The sequence below is a fragment of the Poecile atricapillus genome, chromosome 6 (assembly GCF_030490865.1).
Source record: "Poecile atricapillus isolate bPoeAtr1 chromosome 6, bPoeAtr1.hap1, whole genome shotgun sequence".
In the NCBI taxonomy this organism is placed as follows: Eukaryota; Metazoa; Chordata; class Aves; order Passeriformes; family Paridae; genus Poecile; species Poecile atricapillus.
This window is the reverse complement of record NC_081254.1, coordinates 12514077-12534329: the sequence shown is the minus strand read 5'-3', so window position 1 is coordinate 12534329 and position 20253 is coordinate 12514077. Positions and strand designations below refer to the sequence as shown.

The 20253-nt window shown below is 38.1% G+C and overlaps 1 protein-coding gene across 1 annotated transcript in view; it reads left to right on the top strand.

The window, feature by feature from the left end:
* Positions 1–20253, top strand: part of NRG3 (neuregulin 3) — a 343168-nt gene that overhangs the window by 235907 nt on the left and 87008 nt on the right. Inside the window, exon 3 of the mRNA XM_058841432.1 lies at positions 11566–11639. Within this exon, the coding sequence (XP_058697415.1) occupies positions 11566–11639 (74 nt within the window). The remainder of the gene's footprint in view (positions 1–11565; positions 11640–20253) is intronic.

Sequence of the window (20253 nt, the reverse complement as noted above, 5' to 3'; positions counted from 1 at the left end):
ATGCACAAAAGTGAGATAAACTGTTTCACTGCAGGGCTGGTCTGACTTTTGAACAATCCATTTCTTTATAAATTTAGTTATTTAGCTGTGCAGTTATGAGGAGAGGAATGCCAGTAAATAGCAATGGTGTGAAAATATCACGGGTGGCAATATTTTATTTAGAACAGTCTGTAACAAAGGGAATGAAGAAATGCCTGAGGTAACCTTAGATTAGGTAACTCAGTTAATCCTAATAAAATAACTGCTGCATCATGGAACACACCTTGGGCTGCCAAATTTTACCAAAAAGTGCAGTAAATTTGTGAGTCGAAATCTCTGTTGAGCTGTCTGCCTCTGTGCCATAGAGTATAAACATATCAACAGCATTTGAATAAGCTACTATAGCATTACACTGAAACAACAAAACCTTTAGTTTCTTAGATGTTTAGAGAATTGAACAAGGTATCAGGAGAGGCAGAGGGATGAGACTGAGGTTTGTAGTCAGTGAAATTTTCTGACAGTGAAATGTAGCTAACCTGGAAGTCATAAAGACACTAGTGCTGTCTCTTTGATGAGTTGAAGACTGGGTCAAATGCAGAACTGCTGCTGTCAAAGTGCTTTTTGGGCACTCAGCTGGCAATTGTACCTGCAGGAGTCCCCACTGTGCTGTTTGCAGGTCTGTTGTTGGGATGCTCTGTTCCAGAGGCAGCCCTGAAAATTCTTCTGGTTTGCTGAGTACTTTCCTCCTTGTCTGCCCGGGTGGAAAATAACAGTGGAGTGGCAGGGAGCAGGTTTCTTCCAGCAGCCCCTGTTTCTCTGCAGATTTACTCCACACCAACTTGCAGAGCCTTTCCTCTGAATTTCTGTGGCACTAAGGCCTTAACAAAGGAGGAAAAATAATAAAACTCTTGAAGCTAGATGGTGAAGCTGAGCATGTCTGGATAATGTACCCATCCAGGGCTTGGCATATCCATGGTTTGGCTGACAGCCACCATCCAGCCTCAGGGGTCATTGGCATAAGGCTTTCTGCCCTACTTGTTTGTTGTGGTTTAACCCCAGACTTGCAGCTGCTCCTTCTCCCCCAGTGAGGGGATGGAAATTGAAAGGGTAAGAGGGAGAAAACTTGTGAGTGGAAGAAAAGCCAGTTTAACAGGGAAAGAAAAAGCCCTGCATGTGAGCAAAGCCAAGCAAGGAATGAATTCACTGCTTCCCATCCTCAGGCAGCCACGCCCAGCTGGCTGGGGAAAACTGACATCATCACTCCAAATGTCACCCTCTTCCTTCTTCTTCTCCCAGCTTTGGTATGTTGCTGAGTATGGCACCATGTGGTATGGTCCCTGAGGTCATTTGGGGTCAGCTGTCCTGGCTGTCCCTGTGGACCCTCAGCCTCCTCAGTGGTGGGGAGTGTGAGAAAAGGCCTGGTTACACGGAGCAAGCGCTGCTCAGCAGTATGGAAAACACCCCTGTATTATCAACACTGCTTCCAGCACAAATCCAAAATGTAGCTCTGCACCAGCTACTATGAAGAAGATGAACTCCACTCCAGCCAAAGCCAGCATGTTTCTATTCTGTGCTCCAAAACACAACCTTTATATCCCATTTCTAGAAAGGGGCTCACATCCTGCATGACAGTGGATGGAAATACCAAGATTTGCTTTGTTGTTACTTGGTATTTTAATATTTTAGAAGCTCAGTCTAAAACAGAAAATTAGAATATCCTAATTTTCCTTGTAATCAATGTTTAATGCATGTTTCATTAACATAGCTTCACTTTATAAAAATTCTCAATATTTTTTCCTCTGTAGAAAAACAGAATGAATAAGTGAGCTTGACAATACAGGATTTCTGCTTTCTGCAGAAAATGACAAAGATATATTTATTTTATTACCCAAATGGCTTCAGTGTTTATACTGCCACCATTATTGCATGTCTCTTGGTAACTTCACCTCACAAAATTCCAGCCACAGGGAAGGCTGTGCTGATCTTATGACACTGCTGTTCCAGCAGCGCTGGGAGGGATGATGCTGTTCAGTAACAGGCTGAAGGTCACACAGGAGAGGAGAGTGGTGTGGCTCCTGGAGCAGAGCTGCTGAGCAGGCAACATCTGCTTTTTTCCTTCTAAAGGTTTTAGTCTTTAGAAATTAGGTCCTTTGAAATAGAAGAATGAATACAATCAAAATGACCTGTTCTGCTCCTTTTGTGTGTATGTGATGGGAAGGATTTGGTAGCACTGTCTACAGGCAGTGTGAACTCTGCTGCCTTTCTTTCACCTGAATCCAGAAGAGAATTATCAGGAACACATGGCTGAGTTCAGTTCAGTGCTTTATGATTAGGAATTCAAGAGAAGCAAATGTATTCATCAAATTTCGTAGGGATGTCTTGTCAGAGACTAATTCTAGTCCACAAAATGATATTAAATGGGACATAATGGCTTTCCTGATTGTTGCTTTCTGCTGCCATTATTTTGAAAATGGAATCAAGCAAGAGCCTTGTATGTATGGCCAGTATGTTCTGGCAGAAAGCATGTCAGATCTGTGCTACCTATTGGAGTTGCTGTTATTTCATAATATTCCAATCCTCAAAGTTTTCTTTTTTGTTGGGCTTGGCAGGTGGTGGCAGACAGAGCATGGGTGGCTTCTCATGCAGCTGCCTACTTTTACAAAAAGTATTGAGAAGAGATGAAAATTGTTCATTCAAATGTAGTAGGTCCCTTTGTGATTGCTGCTCTTTACTGTGCATAATTTTACCTTATATATAAAAAATAACCACATTTCTAGTTTTCCATTGGAAAAAAGTATCCATTTTGCACAAATAAATAATAATGTCACTGATGGGTCAGGTACCATCTGTAGTCAAGGGGTATTTCCTGCAGCTAATACCCTATAGGCTGAAACATACCTGTCCAAACCCTACTATATTAAAAATGCTTTGGCTGGTGAAACTTAATAAAGTTGCATTGTGGACAAAACCACTTGACTCCCTAGTGTCAAATAGTACTTTTTTTTTATGTACTAGTACTTCTTTTATGATGTAGGTTCTTTTAAGTAAAACCAGAAACTCTTTCAGACAGCTAAATTTATGTAATGACACATATCACTCTTCAGAAAAAAAAAAAAAAAATATTCTGCACAGGACTAAAACTTTCTGTATAATATGGAAACTAAGATTTTTCATTTTCAGTCACTCCAGAGAGTGGCCTGTTTGAATTTTAAAACTATTCTTCCTCTGGGTACTAAATGATATTTAATATGCTAAGGAAGGGTTATTCTGCAAAACATTCCTGTATTTGAACTTTGGTAGGCAATTACACTGCATGTCAAATTGCTCTTATCTCTGAAATGCGATGTGTGCAGACCATAGAAAATACAGTAGCAGAGCATGTTTATCTCTTGCCATAAAGTCAGAGGGCATCGTTTGTGTAGAACATCTGGTAGTAGTTAAGGATATTTTCACTGACACCTCCAAGTGACTCCAATTATTTTTTTCAAACCAGGTATAAAAACAGGTACAAAGCAAATAGCTCACTGAATTACTGGGGGGTTTTGAGTTCCTGGCAGAGGCACTCTGTCTCTGTAGGTAAGCGCTGGCTTGATGTGACCTTGAGCTTTTTTAGGAGAGGAGTCTGTGACAAGCAGTATTCAATGAAGATATTATTACTAGGCAACTGTCTGAATTCTTGTGTGTATTTTAAATTTTGTCAAAAAAAAAAATTAAATAGAAAGTTTTACTGCAATTTGGAAAATGGTATTGATTCTGCAGGGCCAAGTTGGAAATCTTGCATGCCTTTGCCATGATAAGCAAAGGATCCTTCTAGCTTGTTTCTTCTAGATTGTACATCTAGCTAGGGCTTGAAACAAAAAAATTAAATTCTCTGAGTATTTTTTTCTCTTTTGAATTGGGAAATATTCAATGTAATAAAGGGAAAAATGGATTTGACAGTTTTTGAAAAAAGTCCAGAGCCGTTGCTTTTATTAAGTAGCTGGAAGCAAAAGGTTTTAATGTTAGGCTTGTAATATTTGTGGGGAGGAAAGTGGGAAAAGACACATCCAGCAAACCTGTTAAGCCACTTAGGAGTGAGTTTTCACCTCTCCTGACAATTACCTCATTTGCTGTTATAATTGCCATCTTTAACAAATGGCCTGCTGGAGAGCACCAAACACCATGATACCAAATATAAATCTTACATCTTTTAGTCCCTTTTTATTGATTTCTAGGTGGTATTTTTCTACCTAAGTCGAGTCCCTGGCCAATGTTTTCAAGAAGAGTTTTGGAGGGTCTTTATTTATAAAGTTGGTAATCTTGGGCAGGCATAATATGAAGCAAGGGTCTCATTTTCTTTATATTTCAAGTACTGAATGTGGCTTTCCTCTGTGCCATAGCTGTGCAGGGCTTTGAATATGATATGAAATCACTTTCCAATTAGTCAAAATCTTTCTCATGGCTGATGAATGCCATGCATAATGAAAGACTATATTCATTTATCATCCCTAGTAAATCATTGATCACAGACATATCTTGTGGAAAAACTTAATCAAAGCTATTCAGTTTTTCTGGTTGGTTAAACTCGGAACAGCAAAGAAATGATTGCTCAGTTAGTTGGTTAAACATTTGGTTTATTAGATGTTACTCACAGTTTCAAATGCTTTTTGTGGTTTACAGTTGAAAGTTTGTTGTTAAGGAGATGAAGGCAGATGGCAAAATTCTTATCCCTTGTAAAGCACAAAGCCCATGAATTAGTATGAAATGTTTATCTACGTGTGGATATGCCACAAATTAATTTGATACCAAGTAACTATCAATAATATATTTATAGATCTTTTACAAAACCTAACCGGTGTTTCAAGTGAATTTGGTAGTCTGGAACCATTATGTAACAATTCTCCTTAGGCTATGTGCATTGATTAAGAATATGAAACTTTTTTTTTCTTTTTTTTTCTTTTTTTTTTTTTTTTTTGTAAGGGAACACCTCCAAATTAAAGAAAAATGGTCTGTTGTTGAGGAGATGGAAATTATCATTAGTTGTCATAGATCTGGATGGCTTGAATGGTTTTACTAACGTATCTTGTTAATTTTTATTTCTTTTTATGACTTATCTTTTAGGAAAGATAATGAAGGCAAACCACCTGTATCAGGAGAGGAATGATAATTCAGTAGTTCCAGCATAATTATGGATGAGACATTGAAGTCAAATCCACATAACTCCTTTTTAAATGTTAAAAGCCTCATTTAGTTCAGTGGTTCCTACAGAGGATTTACTAAAGTGTCCCCATTTAGTTTCTCCAAGGCTAAAGGATCCTGAAACACTGGAGTCAACAAATTAGCAGAAAGCTTTATTATCTAAATCTGGGCAATTTCTCAGGGTTTTGTAGCTGTGACCTCTAATCTCTGTGCCATCCACTCCAAGAGCGTAACAGCACTTCCCGGTTTTAGAGAGCTGCACTGACAATCTACATACTGAAAAATGTGAGGAGTGGTACCAGTCATAAATATGATTTTTGAAAGTATGACTGTAATTTCTCTGTGATGTTAGAGTGTTTCAACTGGCCTGGTTCTACAGAAGATAATGTTAAAACCTCCCCTTTTTTTACTGTTCTTTGTCTGCTTTTTCAACGTAATTTCCTTTCTGGTTACTTGCTCTACTTATTTTTAATAGTTACAACATTTGTCAAGAAAACTGACAGGCAAATGGGTTTTTAGTTTTCTTTTTGAAGTTGATGCTGTCCATATTGTAAGAATTGTACTATTTCTTTAAGAAAAGAAAAATAAAAGACAGATACGTATCTTAATTCAATCCCATAATAAATTGCAAGGTCTCAACAATATTAAGTATGTTCAAACCCTGGTATGAAACCTTTATTATACAGTAAGTAGCCTCTCAGTTCTGAGGATTATCTAAAATTAACTTTATTGAAAGAAAGAAAAAAAAGGAAAATAGGAGGGTGAGTGTTCTGGATTATTGTTCAGGCTTTCCCTGGGAAATCTGAAGGGATTCATGAGTATGCTCAGGAAGCAGTATGGCTTTAGCTAGTTCCTTATTGGATCCCCAGTTTGTTCTTTTTAATGCCATGCATTCATTTTACTTTAATGTAGTGAATTTTTTTATGTTTATATTGAATTTAGTTTAGTTTTTGTTAGTAGGTTATACGTTGTGCACAACATAGACCATTGAGGGGGTCGAACTTAAAGAAAGGAGTCCCTCTCAGAATAGGTAACACTCAAAGGATCAGGACATTTCTGCAATATAGAAAGCCTGGCTTCAAGTCTCTAATGCTTGATTTTCACACCAAAAACTGAATGTGAATCTTGCACCTCAGGTGGGTGCCTGACCAGCAGACTGCATACTATTGATTGTTATGAAGGGTTCATTTTCTCTCTGGCTTTGAGCACAGTGTTCTCACTCTGTTTAGGTGGCCTGATCTGTGGAACCAAGGAAGCTTCTTTTCTCCTTACACTGGCTGTGTGTGTTAAATGGCAGGATATCCTGTCTGACCCTCACTGTTAAGATTAAATTTTCTTCCCTTGTGAATAAAATCTTCATCACCTAATAACAATCCCAATAATAAATATAAATTTCTGTGTATTCCAGTTAAGGTCATTCTCATTGCAGGCACAGAAATCTATATTTAGCTTACCTGCAGAGCAAAGGAATTCTTTTTCATTGTCTACAGCGTATTTCAGGCTGGACTGTGGGACAGCCCAATGGCCTATATAATGTCATGGTTTGCTATCATAGATTTATTGTACAACTGACTCTCTGACCCAGGATGAAGAGTATTGCATTCTCTGTGTGAAAATAAATACTTGATAGAAATTTATAGACCATTACAATATTTTTTTTTTTTATTATGATCCTGGAGTTCTCTCATAGAGAATAAATAAGAGCTGCAGTATGTTCTCATATTGGCATCTGAATGTTAGTACAGTGGATATAATGGTGTCAAGAGAAAATAATTTGCAACTGATCCACTGAGAAGGATCATTCTAATTAATATCATCTTTGAGACTGCCAATTTGCAGTTTTACAAGGGGAAGGAAACGTGTGTTGATTTGGATTCACTGCAAAAATTAAATTTCATTTTTCATAGGTACTATTAATTCCATCTTTCAAATTGGATTGCTCCTGTTGATGAGACTAGAATCAGATTATAGGTTCATATAAGTTAATCTTTTGGGCAGTGCGCTCTTAGGACTTCTTTTTTTTTTTTAATGTCACAAATGACCTTTGGCCTAGGACATGCTTGTTTCCCTGGTGTGTAGGAATATACAGCTTTCTCTTCTGCTGTAGTCTGTCCTTGAGATACCAACTGTCATTTTCAAAATTTTCATTTGATATGAACTCATATATTATATGTTTGCCAGATTCTGGACTTTGTGCAGAGAAACTAATTTCTGCAGACTTCTTCACGGGGTCAGAGGCAATGTGATCACCTCACTTGGGGAAGAAGGGGAATTGCTTTCATTTCAGATGGATGGATATCACAGAGAAGGAGGAAAGAGACGTGGATTCATAGTGTTGCCATCTTCTGTAGCCTCTGCAGTTTGTTGGTGCCACCCTCCTGCATTCTCTACCTTGCTGTCCCTTGAGAAGTAAATATTTAGGCTTAATGGGGACATGGAGCTCCATGTGGAGGTGTTTGGGGAAAATGTAAGTCGTGATAGTATCAGCTTCTTGGCCATAAGTTTTATGTCCTACCCAAAGTCTTCTAAGCAGTTTCTCTTTCTTCCCTTTCTTCTGTCTTAAATCTATTATTTTATTCTTTATCTTTGTTTATTGTGCTATTTTCCCCATCCTTGCCCCCATTCACTTTACTTTTTAAAATGTATCCAACTTGAAACCTAGGAAATTGGAGTGCTGTGTTACTCTTAGGAGTGACACAGCCATCTATTTGAAATTTCCCTTGGCTCCATAAGGTAGTACAAGAAACAGCTCTGGGAAATGTCCACGGAAAGTGTCTGTGATCTCTTGGGCTAGTACATGTGTGTATTAGTACTATTAAACATTAGCATAAAGAATGAAAGAATTAATAAAGTCTCATACTTGAATTGCTTTTTAATACTTAGTTGCAAATGTGCTTAAGTAGAAAGGAAAAGATAAGCCTTCTCACGAGGAATGAGAGATGTGTTTCTGTGTGTGTGTTTTCACACAGAGGTCATTGTGGCTGACTTCATGAAGTGCAATGCACAATGCAGTTTGTTACTGGTGACCTTAAAAAATCATCTGGGAAAGTACATTGCCAAAAAAAGATGTGAAGAAGACATGATGAAGTAATCTTAGTTGAATTTAACACTTATCAGTTAGGGATATGTTTGCAAGCATTTTAGCAGCTGCAGATTAGCTTTACCTGTGCTTCTCTTTTCATACCGTTTAATCAGAAGGATTTAAATAATTCCACTTCTACGATACAATCCTGTTGAAATTTTTGGTCTAGAGCCTAGACAGACACACTCATTTGGGTGAAAATCTGAATGCAAAATAGAGAATTCCCTTTTCATATTTATTTTGCAAAGAGGCTGCAATTAACACCATTTTTAGACCCCTTTGCCATGGTGTGCACATGGGATATTAGGCTGTCCTTTCCAGCCTTTGCTGCAGGGGTCCCACACATGGATCAGAGCTTTTGCTTCACTATAAGCAATATCTTATCTAGGTGGGTTTTTCTTTTTCTATATTTTATTTTTATGGTATCTCTAATAAGCATTTGTTTCAGAATCAAGTGATCATTTTTGAAACCATGAGCTGCACCTAAGCATTTCTCAAGGTTTCTGTGATACCTCATGGCTTTTTTAATGCATCCATAAATATGTATTTGATCATTCACACTGCATATGGCGATATTGAGTGACCTCATTTGGACTTTGCAGAACTTCTGTATGTGTCACAACAGTGCTGCTTTAATAGGGTTTTCTGCAGTGGGTTATTGTGCTTGCTTCCATAGAGGTGTGATACCAATGAGCAGCATGTGTGCATATCACATCTGCCTATTTAGGACACATGGCAGATGCTTTAGGTAAGATTATGGGATGCCACAATGTGATCAACTTTCATCCTATTGTAGCATTATAGCTGTCAAAGGTACATTCTGCAAAGCTTAATGACTTAACATACAAAAGTTTGAACTCAGGTGTCATAATGGCAGAGCAGTTATTGCTATTATTAGATTTTTAAAAGGAATTTATTAAGGGAACCAGAAGACTTTAATTTTATCTCTGCTGAGAAACAATGCAGTTTAAAAAACCAAGCTATGTTTGGCCATCAAGTCATAGAATAACTGATGTGAAAAAGCTCTCTAGGCTCAGTAAGTCCAGCTGTTAACATAAACCCATGTCTAAACCACGTCCCTCAGCACCACATCTACACAGCTTCTAAATACCTCTAGGGTTGCTGATTCCCCCACTTCCCACACAGCCTGTTCCAATGCCTGACCACCATTTCAGTGAAGAATTTTTTCCTAATACCAGATCTAACCCTTCCCTGCTGCAGTTTGAGGCTATTCCCTCTCATCCTGCCACTGCTTACCTGGGAGAAGAGACCAACCCCCACCTCACATGTTCCTTTCAGGGACTTGCAGAGAGCAGTAAGGTCTTTCCTGAGCCTCCTTTTCTCTGGGTAAATCACCCCAGTTCCCTCAGCCACTCCTCATTTGTGCTCCACTCTCTTCACCAGCTCCATTGCCCTTGTCTGGACTTGCTCCAGCACCTCAATGTCCCTCTTGTATTGAGGGCCACAGAACTGGACCCAGGATTCAGGGGGCAGCCACACCATAGTAGGTATGACCTGAGCATAAGGTTATGGTGTTACAAGATTATTCTTTGATATATCATCCACCTCTGTACTAAATTTTGAAAGAAACACATTCCCCTTGTGGCATGTTTGTTAGTGAAAACGTCTGCACACTGATGAGCACTTGGCACAGCTCTTCCAGGAGATACCAATCTGTGACTCTCCTCACATGTTTTTATGACAAACAGTTTGGGATAGAGGGTTTTAAGTCTGTAATATGGTATTTATAGCCAAGACAGGTGCAAATGTTTGTCAAAAGGATATTAGAAAATGCTCATAGAAAGGCAAGAATCCCCACCAGCATAAGTTATACTTAAGCTTTGGTATGAGGTCTGCCAACTCCTCTCAAGACTGTGAAGAAGAGTTTCTTTTTGATGTGAGGCAGCTTCTGATGTTTCATAATCAGAGGCAAAAGATACATGTAGCAGTGTCTATGTGGACTACTTCAGTTTTTCTGACTAGTGGACAGTTTTAGTTAATAGAACATTTTTTCCTTGACCAATATCTTATGACCACTGTCATGGGATCTGAATGAAATAAAACCTGAGCAGTTTTTTCAAGTCAGTTATTTTCTAGATAGGCGAGTACTGGGAAGAAGCTGAAGTAGTGGCTTGTATCCATCATGTCCATCAGGGAGAAAGGCCAAAAGGGAGGTTTTGAAACATTATTATGTATGGGGATTTTGAATCTTTTTCTTACTGTAGAATTTTACTACATTTTTAGGTCTGATGGAAACATAATTTACATATTTTCTCACAAATGTTCTTACTGATCCCTGAGTCAATGCTGGTGAGATGCACTTCTCATTGAACCATTAATTTATTAAACCAAAAGCATATTAAAAGGCAACATTTAGAGGAAGCCTGAGTAAAAACATTGTGAAGGAGCAGATAACTTCTTCTCCTGACATTATCACATCACTCAAGCTGCAGTTGTCAACCCTAATGAAAGGTGGTGATGCTGATTTGAGCATATTGCTTATGTGATGTGCAAGAGCTTTGGGAGATAAGGAATCCCTGTTGCTATCATTTATAATTAAAGTGTCCATCACTTCCCTCTGAAAAACTGCTTGACGAATAAATAATTAAAGATCTGATTCTGATACACTTAGTTGAAATGAGACTTCTGAGAACAGTTCAAAAGCAGTAAATGGAATTTCTTCAAAGTAAGGCTTCAAGATAAATAGTACTATTACCATCTCAGTCAAAGCCAGTTCTCATTTGTTGAGGCAGGAGGCTATTCTGGTTTATGTGCTTTAAAATCTAATCTCACAGGCATCTGAAACTTCCTGCTTGCAAACAATGCCTGATGATGTTTATCATTTTGTCTTTTAAGCACAGTATAAACTGGTATTAAAATTAATGGCTACCTAACTGTTCCCTGCTTTTTCAGACAGCCAAAGATAAGTTGTCTGTCTCATGGTTTGTGTGGTATGGAAGCTTTGTAAAGTGCTATGTTACTTAAAGAGATAATTTTATTTGCAAATATGTGTATTTTATACAGGCTTTTTTCCTTTGGTTGTTTCACTGAATTGATATTTAAAATAATGGTTGTGCTAAAACGATGTTTACTTTCATAGTTTCTAAAATAATCAAAAGTATTGAGGGGAACTTTTTTCGAAATACAAAGTATTTTACCTGCTTCTGTCATGTTCCTGTAATAACCATGCCCCCATTATAGCCGAAATAACTTGCATAATGTAGGTATGCGAGTCCCTTGCAGTGTTGGCAGGGTTGATTTGGTACCTTAAAATTAACCTTTTACTACCGCATGCGTATGTTTGTCATTTATCCCCTTTTTCTCAGGTGCAAAGAGGGCTACCAAGGAGTCCGCTGTGACCAATTTTTGCCGAAAACCGACTCAATCTTGTCAGATCCAAGTACGTCAAATGTTTTTCTTCTATTTTCAATCCATGCTGGAGGCTGCTCTTGCCATGTGAGATGACCCTTTGCCTGTAGTCAGTCAGTCCGTGCCATGGGCACTGCAGCTGTGTGCTAACAACAGCGATGCTCTCCTTGGCAGGATGAAACCATCGTCCAGTCTCTGCTCTTCTAAAACATGTGCTGCTCCAGCGGGGCAGTCCAGCAGGGGACCTGATTCCTTAGGCTCTGCAATAATACTGTCCCTGCTTAGAGCCAAAGCATTTGTGTTTCTCTACTTCTGACTCAACTACAAATAAAATAATGTAAAAGGAAACCCTGTGCAGAGTGCCAAGTGGTTCCTTCAAAAGGAAATAAATGCACATTGTGTAGCACTGAAGAGATTATAATCTCCTTGGAAATACTTTATATCAGTTTACATGAAAGTTAATTATTATTCACTTTGACAAGTGATTTGTTGTCTATTTTTGCAAGTAATAAGTGACAGAGGTGTACTTTCAGGTAATAATGTGGAGACAAAGTAACTTTCTAGTACACAGGCCAGTACATGTCAGAAAAACATTGCATATATCTTCTCCTACTCCACTGTTTCCCTTTCTAAATTTTCTTGACCAATCAAATGTCAAAAAATGTTATCCAAGATGAGTTTTTTGAAGGTGAATCAATTTAATTATGCTTATTTTACATTTTTAAATGAAGTGACGTACAACAAAGGGTCATATCCAGTCTCTTGGTTTTGTTCATATACCTGGAACTGTAACATATTAAGTCTTCTGGTTTTGGGTGCTCTTTAAAATTAGATTTGTTTTCTTTTGTTTTTTGAAGAATAATGCTTGTTTTTCTAGTCTTTGTGCTTTTTAATTTATTTTCTTGTGCTTTTCCATGTGAAAACCTGTTTCCAAGGGCACCTGTTGCTTTGTAGTTCTCTGTGTCGTGGAGCTCCCATTACAGTTTGCTTTTGTGTTTGGTTTATTTTCCCCTTAGCTTGACCTTTAATGGTAAAGTGCAGAGCTTGTAGTGAGCAGGCAGATTTTACCTCATCCAAGTTTTATGTGCATGTGTCACTATATGTCAAAGAAAAAAGTAGCTTGTATCCTAAAAGTCTGGGAAAGGACAGTTGATTAACAACAGGACAGGGTGGTACCTCTCTGACCTGTTTTTCACAGGGGACTCTGGCTTTACTCTCTCGAGAGCAGAGGTTAAATCTATGCAGATACATCACAAAGCCCCAAAAAGGCTCCCAGATTAAGCTGCATCTAACAAGACCAAGAGCCCCATAGTGTTTATCTGGTGCAGACAGTATTGTTGTTTCTTTCTTTGTGTTGGTCTTCTCTTTATTAGGAGATGCTTACTCCAGTTGAGTTCTGGCTTTATTGTTTCCAGAGCACTTTTCAGCCACATGATCATACTCAGTGAGCTAAGTTCTGCCAAAACATCCTTTTTACACCTTCTGAAAACATCAGCTTTTTAAAAAAAATTTACTGAGGTTTTCTTTCAAAATTATGTTATTTAGAGTATGTAAGGAGAGGGGGCTTTGAGTTGACATTGTCATGGATCCACTGGACACACACGTGGCCCAGGAGGAGCCTCTCTTTTGGTTTGAATGAAGAAGGTTAACATGAGCTAGGTACATTTCTAGTCAGTTTTGAAATTTAACTTATATTTGAGCTTTGACTGTTTTCAAAAGAGAAAAGGACAGCTCCAGTTTGGGTCCATTTCTGTGTGTTGGCATAACGTGATGTATCTCTGTGTGTGTGTGTGCACATGCACTTGTTCTAAGGATGTTGAGCCTGGAAAGAAGATAATTGAACTTTCTGCTGCAGCTGGACAGTGACAACCTTTTATTCTGGAGACAGTAATGTAGTTATCTTCCTTCTGGAGAGAGAAAAAAAATTAATACCACACTGATAAGTAGCACTCAGTGGCAGAAATGTTTGTTATTTGCACAACCTGAGGAGTGTAAAAGTATTTGACACAGTAGTCAAGCACAGTATTATCATCTTCAAAGGCTCTGGATTTCCACTGCCAAAACTTAGGTTTGTGGTTGAGTGTGTTTGGATTAGAAAGAGAATGGCTGAAAGGTGAATTTGGAGGTGGCTTCAGAAAGAAACAATTTTTAAGATGCAACACTAAATTTCCAGAAACTGAAAAATGAGATGAGAGCTCCTTTGTCTGGGCTGCACGTAGCCAGCACTGGCTGGTGTCAGTCAAGCTCTATGAACAAGTCCAGCTCATTTGAATTTTATGGGATTGCTTAGGGTGCTCTGGTAGGGAATTTGCTGCTGATGACACACCAGCTAACATGTAGCCCATTTGAAGTTTGCATGCATGAAATACTGCAGCAATGTTTTTGTCTTACCTTGCCTGTGATACCACAGGTTGTATTTTCAGAATACACCCTTGCCATGGCTGGGAAGTGAATCTGCACCAGTCACTTGGTAAATAGCAATGATTTTGTTATAAGGTTGTTAATTATGTACACGGGCCAAAGCATCTTGATTTTTTTGGTCCTTGTCTTCTTACAGTGTTTTTTTAAATAGCCTGCAAAAACAAACCAAGCTTGTTCAGCATACCTATTATCTGCATATTATTTGCATCGTGAAAAATAGGCTCTGCAATATTTCTAACACCAGCTTCTTACCTCATTCTGGATATATGTTAGGCAGGTCTTGACTTTACATCACAGATAGTAATACAAATTATGTAATACTTAATATGGATTAATGCATGCTAGATCATGTGCATGTAGTTTAATTCAACTAACTGGTTAAGGTATTTAAGATTCTGTTTTCAGGAAACACTCTTGAAACTACCTGATGGTATTTCAGAGTTCCTGAATTTGCATCCATGGCTTCTTGCAGTCAGATCTACCACCTGCTACCTTCCTTCAGCTCAAAGATAGGATTAAAGTCCTAAGAAAAATAAATGTACAACACGCACAGACCAATATCAAAACACTCCAGGCTCAGGTTCTTTGACTGGACCTTTAAGCATCAGAGGAACAGCTTCCACTTCCCTTAATATCTCTACTCTTAACAAGGTTTTCTGGCTATGAGATAAAGTTGTTAAAAAAGAATCCAAAAAAATCCAAGCACAAGTAGTTTGAGAAGTTTGGTGATCTTGGTATATGAGAGAAACTTGCCTAAACCATGGGAGCCTCAGACACTTGGGAACCTTACAAAATTAATAAGGGGAAAAGGCTGCATGGCAAAGCCACCCAGGCTCACAGTCCCTGTCTAGAGGAGGAAACCTGGCAGCCATGCAAACACTGCAGACGTCCCTGAACACTCTCTCAGTCATCTTCTCCAGTATATGGATGAAGTAATAGTGGGACAAAAAGAACAGGGACAAGAGTATATTTAGAACGTTACTTCAGCTTTCTTTGTCTAACTCCTCTATAAATTCAGCTAACAGCAATGGTAGAGTACTTATATTTTCAGCATTTTAAGTACAACCTTAATACAACTTTATGCACAAGATATTTTTCTGTAGCCCTATGTGGCATTGGAAAAAATAAGGATTTGGAACTTATTTATGACATAGATTGTAGAAATGTACTCCTGTACTATCCCTTATAGTGCTCTGGAGTAGACCTGCCTGGCCCAATGAGTCCTGAAAGGTAAGTTGCATGTGGGCTGCAGATATTTCTTTTAATCTGCTTTTTTTCTGAGGCAAAGTAAAACCTTTAAGGCTTTGACTGTTCTGTGGACATATTCCAAAGTGGGGAACAAGGCATTGAAAATGAGTTTATCCCATTACCTCATTTTACCAAATTGCTCCATTTCACCTACAAGCATATTGTTCTTAGCACTGAAAGCTACTTTTCTATGCAAAATGTGTATTTCAATTTTATAATGTTCGGTATTAATTTTGTACTTATCATATCAACATTCAAGTTGTCCCATTTGACTCAGAAGCTTGAGGGTTCTCCTATCAAATTTTGGGAATGTTATCCAATCCTTTTTGCAGAATAAATGCATTGTCTCCTAGAAGAATAAAAGTGGGCTGGAAAGCTTAAACAGCAAGCCATGTTCCTGCTGTTGCAGTCAACCCCATCACGTAATTTCTTTCTCCTGTAATCTGATGATACTTCACTCATAAGCCAGTGTAATCATTATGAACCAGCCACTGGAAGCAGGGTTTGTTTAACATCCCTGCTTGGAGAATTTCAAGATTTTGCAGCTTCCAGACAAAACTTAGGCCAAAATGTGTCAATTTTATGCTTCGTTAAAATGCTTTGTTTCAAATTTGATTTTTTTTTCTTTCTTTCTACTTCTTGGTTTCCATGTTGCTGTGCCTCAGGTTTGTTAAACTGGCTTTTTCAAATGTCAGAAGTCTTCTTCCTACTGAGTGAGCTACAGCCTGTGGTCTTATAACACTTTAACCTGTGACAACATGGTACACATGTTTCTCTTTGAATCTCATCAAAGAGAAACCTGCAAGTGTCATATCTGGAACCTGCAGTTGCTCCTTCTTAGATTACCTCTTTCTGTAGCAAGGGATCAAACTCCCTCTTCTGGAAGACTGGGGCTGTAGATAAGAAAAACAACTATAGCTAGGTTAAGAATGAAAAAATGTCATTCCAAAAATGTATTCAAAGCCCCAAGACCCCCACTAACGTCCTCAAAAAAAAAAAAAAGAAAAAAAGCCCACCGAGAAAATCACCAAAAATCTTAGGAACTTCATTTTATTCTTAATTCCACCTATCTAGTTTTGCATTTGTCAGGTCATAGGATAATTCATGTTGAACGAGAAGTCTGGAGAACTCAGGAAGTTCAGCCTCCTGCTTTAAGCAGAGTTGGCTTTGAAGTCTGTGCTATGGCACTGAACACCACAAAGGTGTTTTGCAAATGGACTTTTATTAAATGGAGGATAAAGAGCATCACCATTGTGAGATATCTCTAAAATGTATTTTCAAATAATTTGAATACATAAAATGAAACTTGTCCCTCTTACTGAATGACTGATTTTCTAGGACCTGAATAATTTTTTTGTCAATTCTACTTAACCTTTCTGAATTTGTCAAAGTTCCTTCTGAATTTGCTTTTTTCCTCCTTTTTTGATTTCTAGAAGATATAGGAGAAAAGAAGATTTTGCTGCTGGAAATAGTTCAAAGGTTGCATGGAAATAGGGGCAGTTAGGAGTGGGAGACTACCCAGAGGTGGATATCTGAGTTTTGTGGAGGACAAGTCCTTCTTAAACAGATGGGATTTATTTAATCTTAGAAAGAACTTTTGAAATCTAGATCTAAGTCTGAATTTTGTGGCTTAACTTAGTCTTAAAAAAAAAAGGTTTTAAACCTCTCTGCATTAATTATTTCATCTGTTCAAAACTTTTTTATTCAGATAAAGCATACGAGGGGAGAGGTTGTAGATCAGTCTTCTTTTACAGTGGCTGTTATTTTATGCTGTCTTATCAAACTAATGGCAGAGTGCCACACTACCTGTGTGTTCACAGAAATATTAATATTGCTCTAGGATATTAAGCTTTTACAAAAATGAAATAATCAAAAGGTGGTATTTTATTGGCTTGTAAAAATAGGGTTTAAGAGCTACAGGTGTGGTGACTACAGTCAATAGAAGTCCCCAAAAATGTCAAGTCAGTAGAAGATCTGCTAGCCTCTCTCTGGTGGATCTGACATTTCTCTCAACTGCTGTCTCTTTATAAAGGTGTATAACTGGGGTTCCTCCAGCTCAAATGCATCACAAATTAACCTAGATTAGTCCTGATGCATTAATGGATTGAAAGGAAGGAATTGTCTTAAATGAAATTGTTATAAAGAGGAAAAGTAACATATTCTCTCCAGAAGTTCCAATGACTTTAGGTGAGAAAGGATACCTCAAATGAGAGACAGACTGAGGAATATGAAACATCAGCAATGTAAAATAATAGAGAAAATATATCCCTAGGGCAATGGGGGACATTTTCCCTCCTCTTTGATCAGGTGTGTAGAGACCTTGGCATATGATCAACAAAAGATGATGTGTTTTCAAATTTGAGTTGCGTGGAAGCTGTAAAATTTGACTTTCTGTGAATAGTATGAAACTTCTTGATCTCTGTTTGGTTTCTGGTTTTGTTTTTTTTTCCTTAAAATAAGAACTTAGGCTTTATTCTGCAGAACTGGAATGGAATGTTCCAAACCAGAAGAGCGACGCTAACAAAGATTCGGTAGAAGTGTTCACCAGTGATAACTGGAAGTGTGAATGTGTTCGTTATCAGGATGTCCTGAAACATTAAAGTCAAAGAGATTAATTGAAGTCACAAATTTGCCACTAATGCCATGGGCAAAGAAAATCACTGCCAGTTTTGATAATGTTATTTCTTACAATCCCAAAAGCAAAATTTAAATTCATCGGAAACCCCTTACAATATTTGATTCTATGGACAAGGTAACAGTGATTTGTACAAAATATGCAGTATAGACGTTTTTGAGTAATGTTTAAAAATTTCTTCTTTTCTCTGTCAGTACTGCAAAATAGATTTTGCAAATCACAAGGATATTGGAAATCCTCATTTGTCTGATGGGGGGGAGAGAGTATTGTGAGTTCATGTAAATTTGTGTTGCTCTTCTCAAGTCAAAACAGGCAAAAAAGTGTGTTTGTGTGAGAGCTGTTGCCAAATATTAATCGGAATTGCTTTCATTACTTTTGTGTGCAATAACAGAGGTGGTTTTTCTCTATTTTCTTTGAATTACCAGTCCTAGAAAAAAACCAAACAAACCACCAGTGGGTTTGCACAACTGCTCCCCACACCCTCTGGCTTTCTTTCTGGAAATATTACTGGGTGGGTTACAGTGTATTTCCATTTAATATTTCAGTTCTAAATTACTTGTCGGCCTTTGCTAAATTCATATAGATCTTTATTTAGGAATTAGTTAAAATAACGTTAAGAAGGTAGGTTTTTTTTGAAAAAATAGAAAAATTCAATATGAATTTGACCAAAATCCTTTTATTAGTTTTAAAGGAGCATTAGTTCCTTATTCTTCTCTGTTCATCTCTTCTCCTGGAAGACAAGAATGTATTGGCATCTGGTTACTCAACATATTTTTATTTTCAAAACTTTTTATTTGAAGTATGCAGTTATGTCTGGTTTTGCCATGGCTTTTAGGCCATAGATGGTCTTCTGGAATTCAGCTTGTGCAGGCTGCATCTGTGTAGACATTCTTACAAAGAAGCTGGAATCGGGCAAATGCAGTATCTTTGACAGCAGGGGAAAAAAATCTCTAAACAAACCTCAAAACCACTCGTTTCGTTCATTCTTCTTTAAAATTTGAGTGTTTGTGGAAGGATAATAATGAAATTGAACAATTTATTTTATATGGAGTCAGTACAAATCCCAAGGAAGAAAGAAAATGGGATCTCTAGCAATACAAATCCCAGCCAACAAGGAGTTTTCATCAGCATGTCTTTCTGTAAACCATAGTTGCTGTAAATCAGAAAGAAAATTAAAGCCACCTCGTGCAGAGGAGTTTGAAGGCTGCCTTTCCAAACTACCATTCATCTGTGAAATGTGGGACTTGTGTCTACTTCAAGAATTTCTAGGTCTTTGTGTAGTGATTTTTGCAGGTGTATTTTAGGGAAGTTTACCATCTGATGGCGGAGTCTCTGGGCCGCGGCTGGTTACGCAAGGGCCGCAGCAGATGGCTGTGGATGGAGGTTACAGTGTTACATAAGGACCACGCTGGGAATCGCTGTTCCTGCTCTTCCGCGAGCTGGGAACATCCTGGGGCCTCCCTGCGAGGCGGTGCAGCTCTCCCGAAGCAAGCACCTTCTGAAGTGATGAGCCTCTGAAACAGCAACTCCTCCTAGCCCTCTTACAGGCACATTGTGATTTCCTCAATCTGCTGCTGCCCATTTTGTGTCTGGGAAGCTGCAAGTACAAATACAGCTGAAGTCTATGCTCTGTGACACCCTGGAAGCCCCTAATTTCTCCTGTTACCCTCACTAACTAACTTTTCTGACTTGTGTACTCTTCTGCTGACAACACGTTACTGTTGCTGTCAATCTCCCGTGGTCCTTCAGAAGGACTTCCCCGGTTTTGCCTGGATGGATAAGGTGCAGTCAGTCACTGCCTTGTCAGATCACATTTTCAGATCTCCTAAGAGGAGAATTCAGCAGTGCATTGACCATAGTTCTTCATGCTCAGGGAGAAAAGTATAAGGAAAAATGGGCCATCATGAAATGACGTATGGGAGAATTGCACAAAACATTTAGCTGAAAAGCATTCATTTTGTTGAATTCTTGTCCTTGTAAATTAGCTACTCAGTTGTCCAAGAGGATCTTACTTTAGCAATACTATTTCACATTGCATCACACTTCTGTTAAATTCTTCATGGTTGGCTGAGATGGCATGGCATAGGTTCCTTTAAGATGTCATTGCCTGTTGCAGGAGCTAGTGAGGATACATGGAGGAAAGAGATGGATTTCTCTTACTGGCAGGCAATCCTATGTCTTAGATTTAACACAGACATATTCAAAGTGTGAATGTTTTGCCATCTCCTATGGGTGGTTCTGAGTTAAAATGATTCTAAAAATAATTTTAGAATAATTTTAATAATTGATAATTAATAAATGATTTAAAAATCATTTTACTTTAAAAAGTAAAAAATGCAGT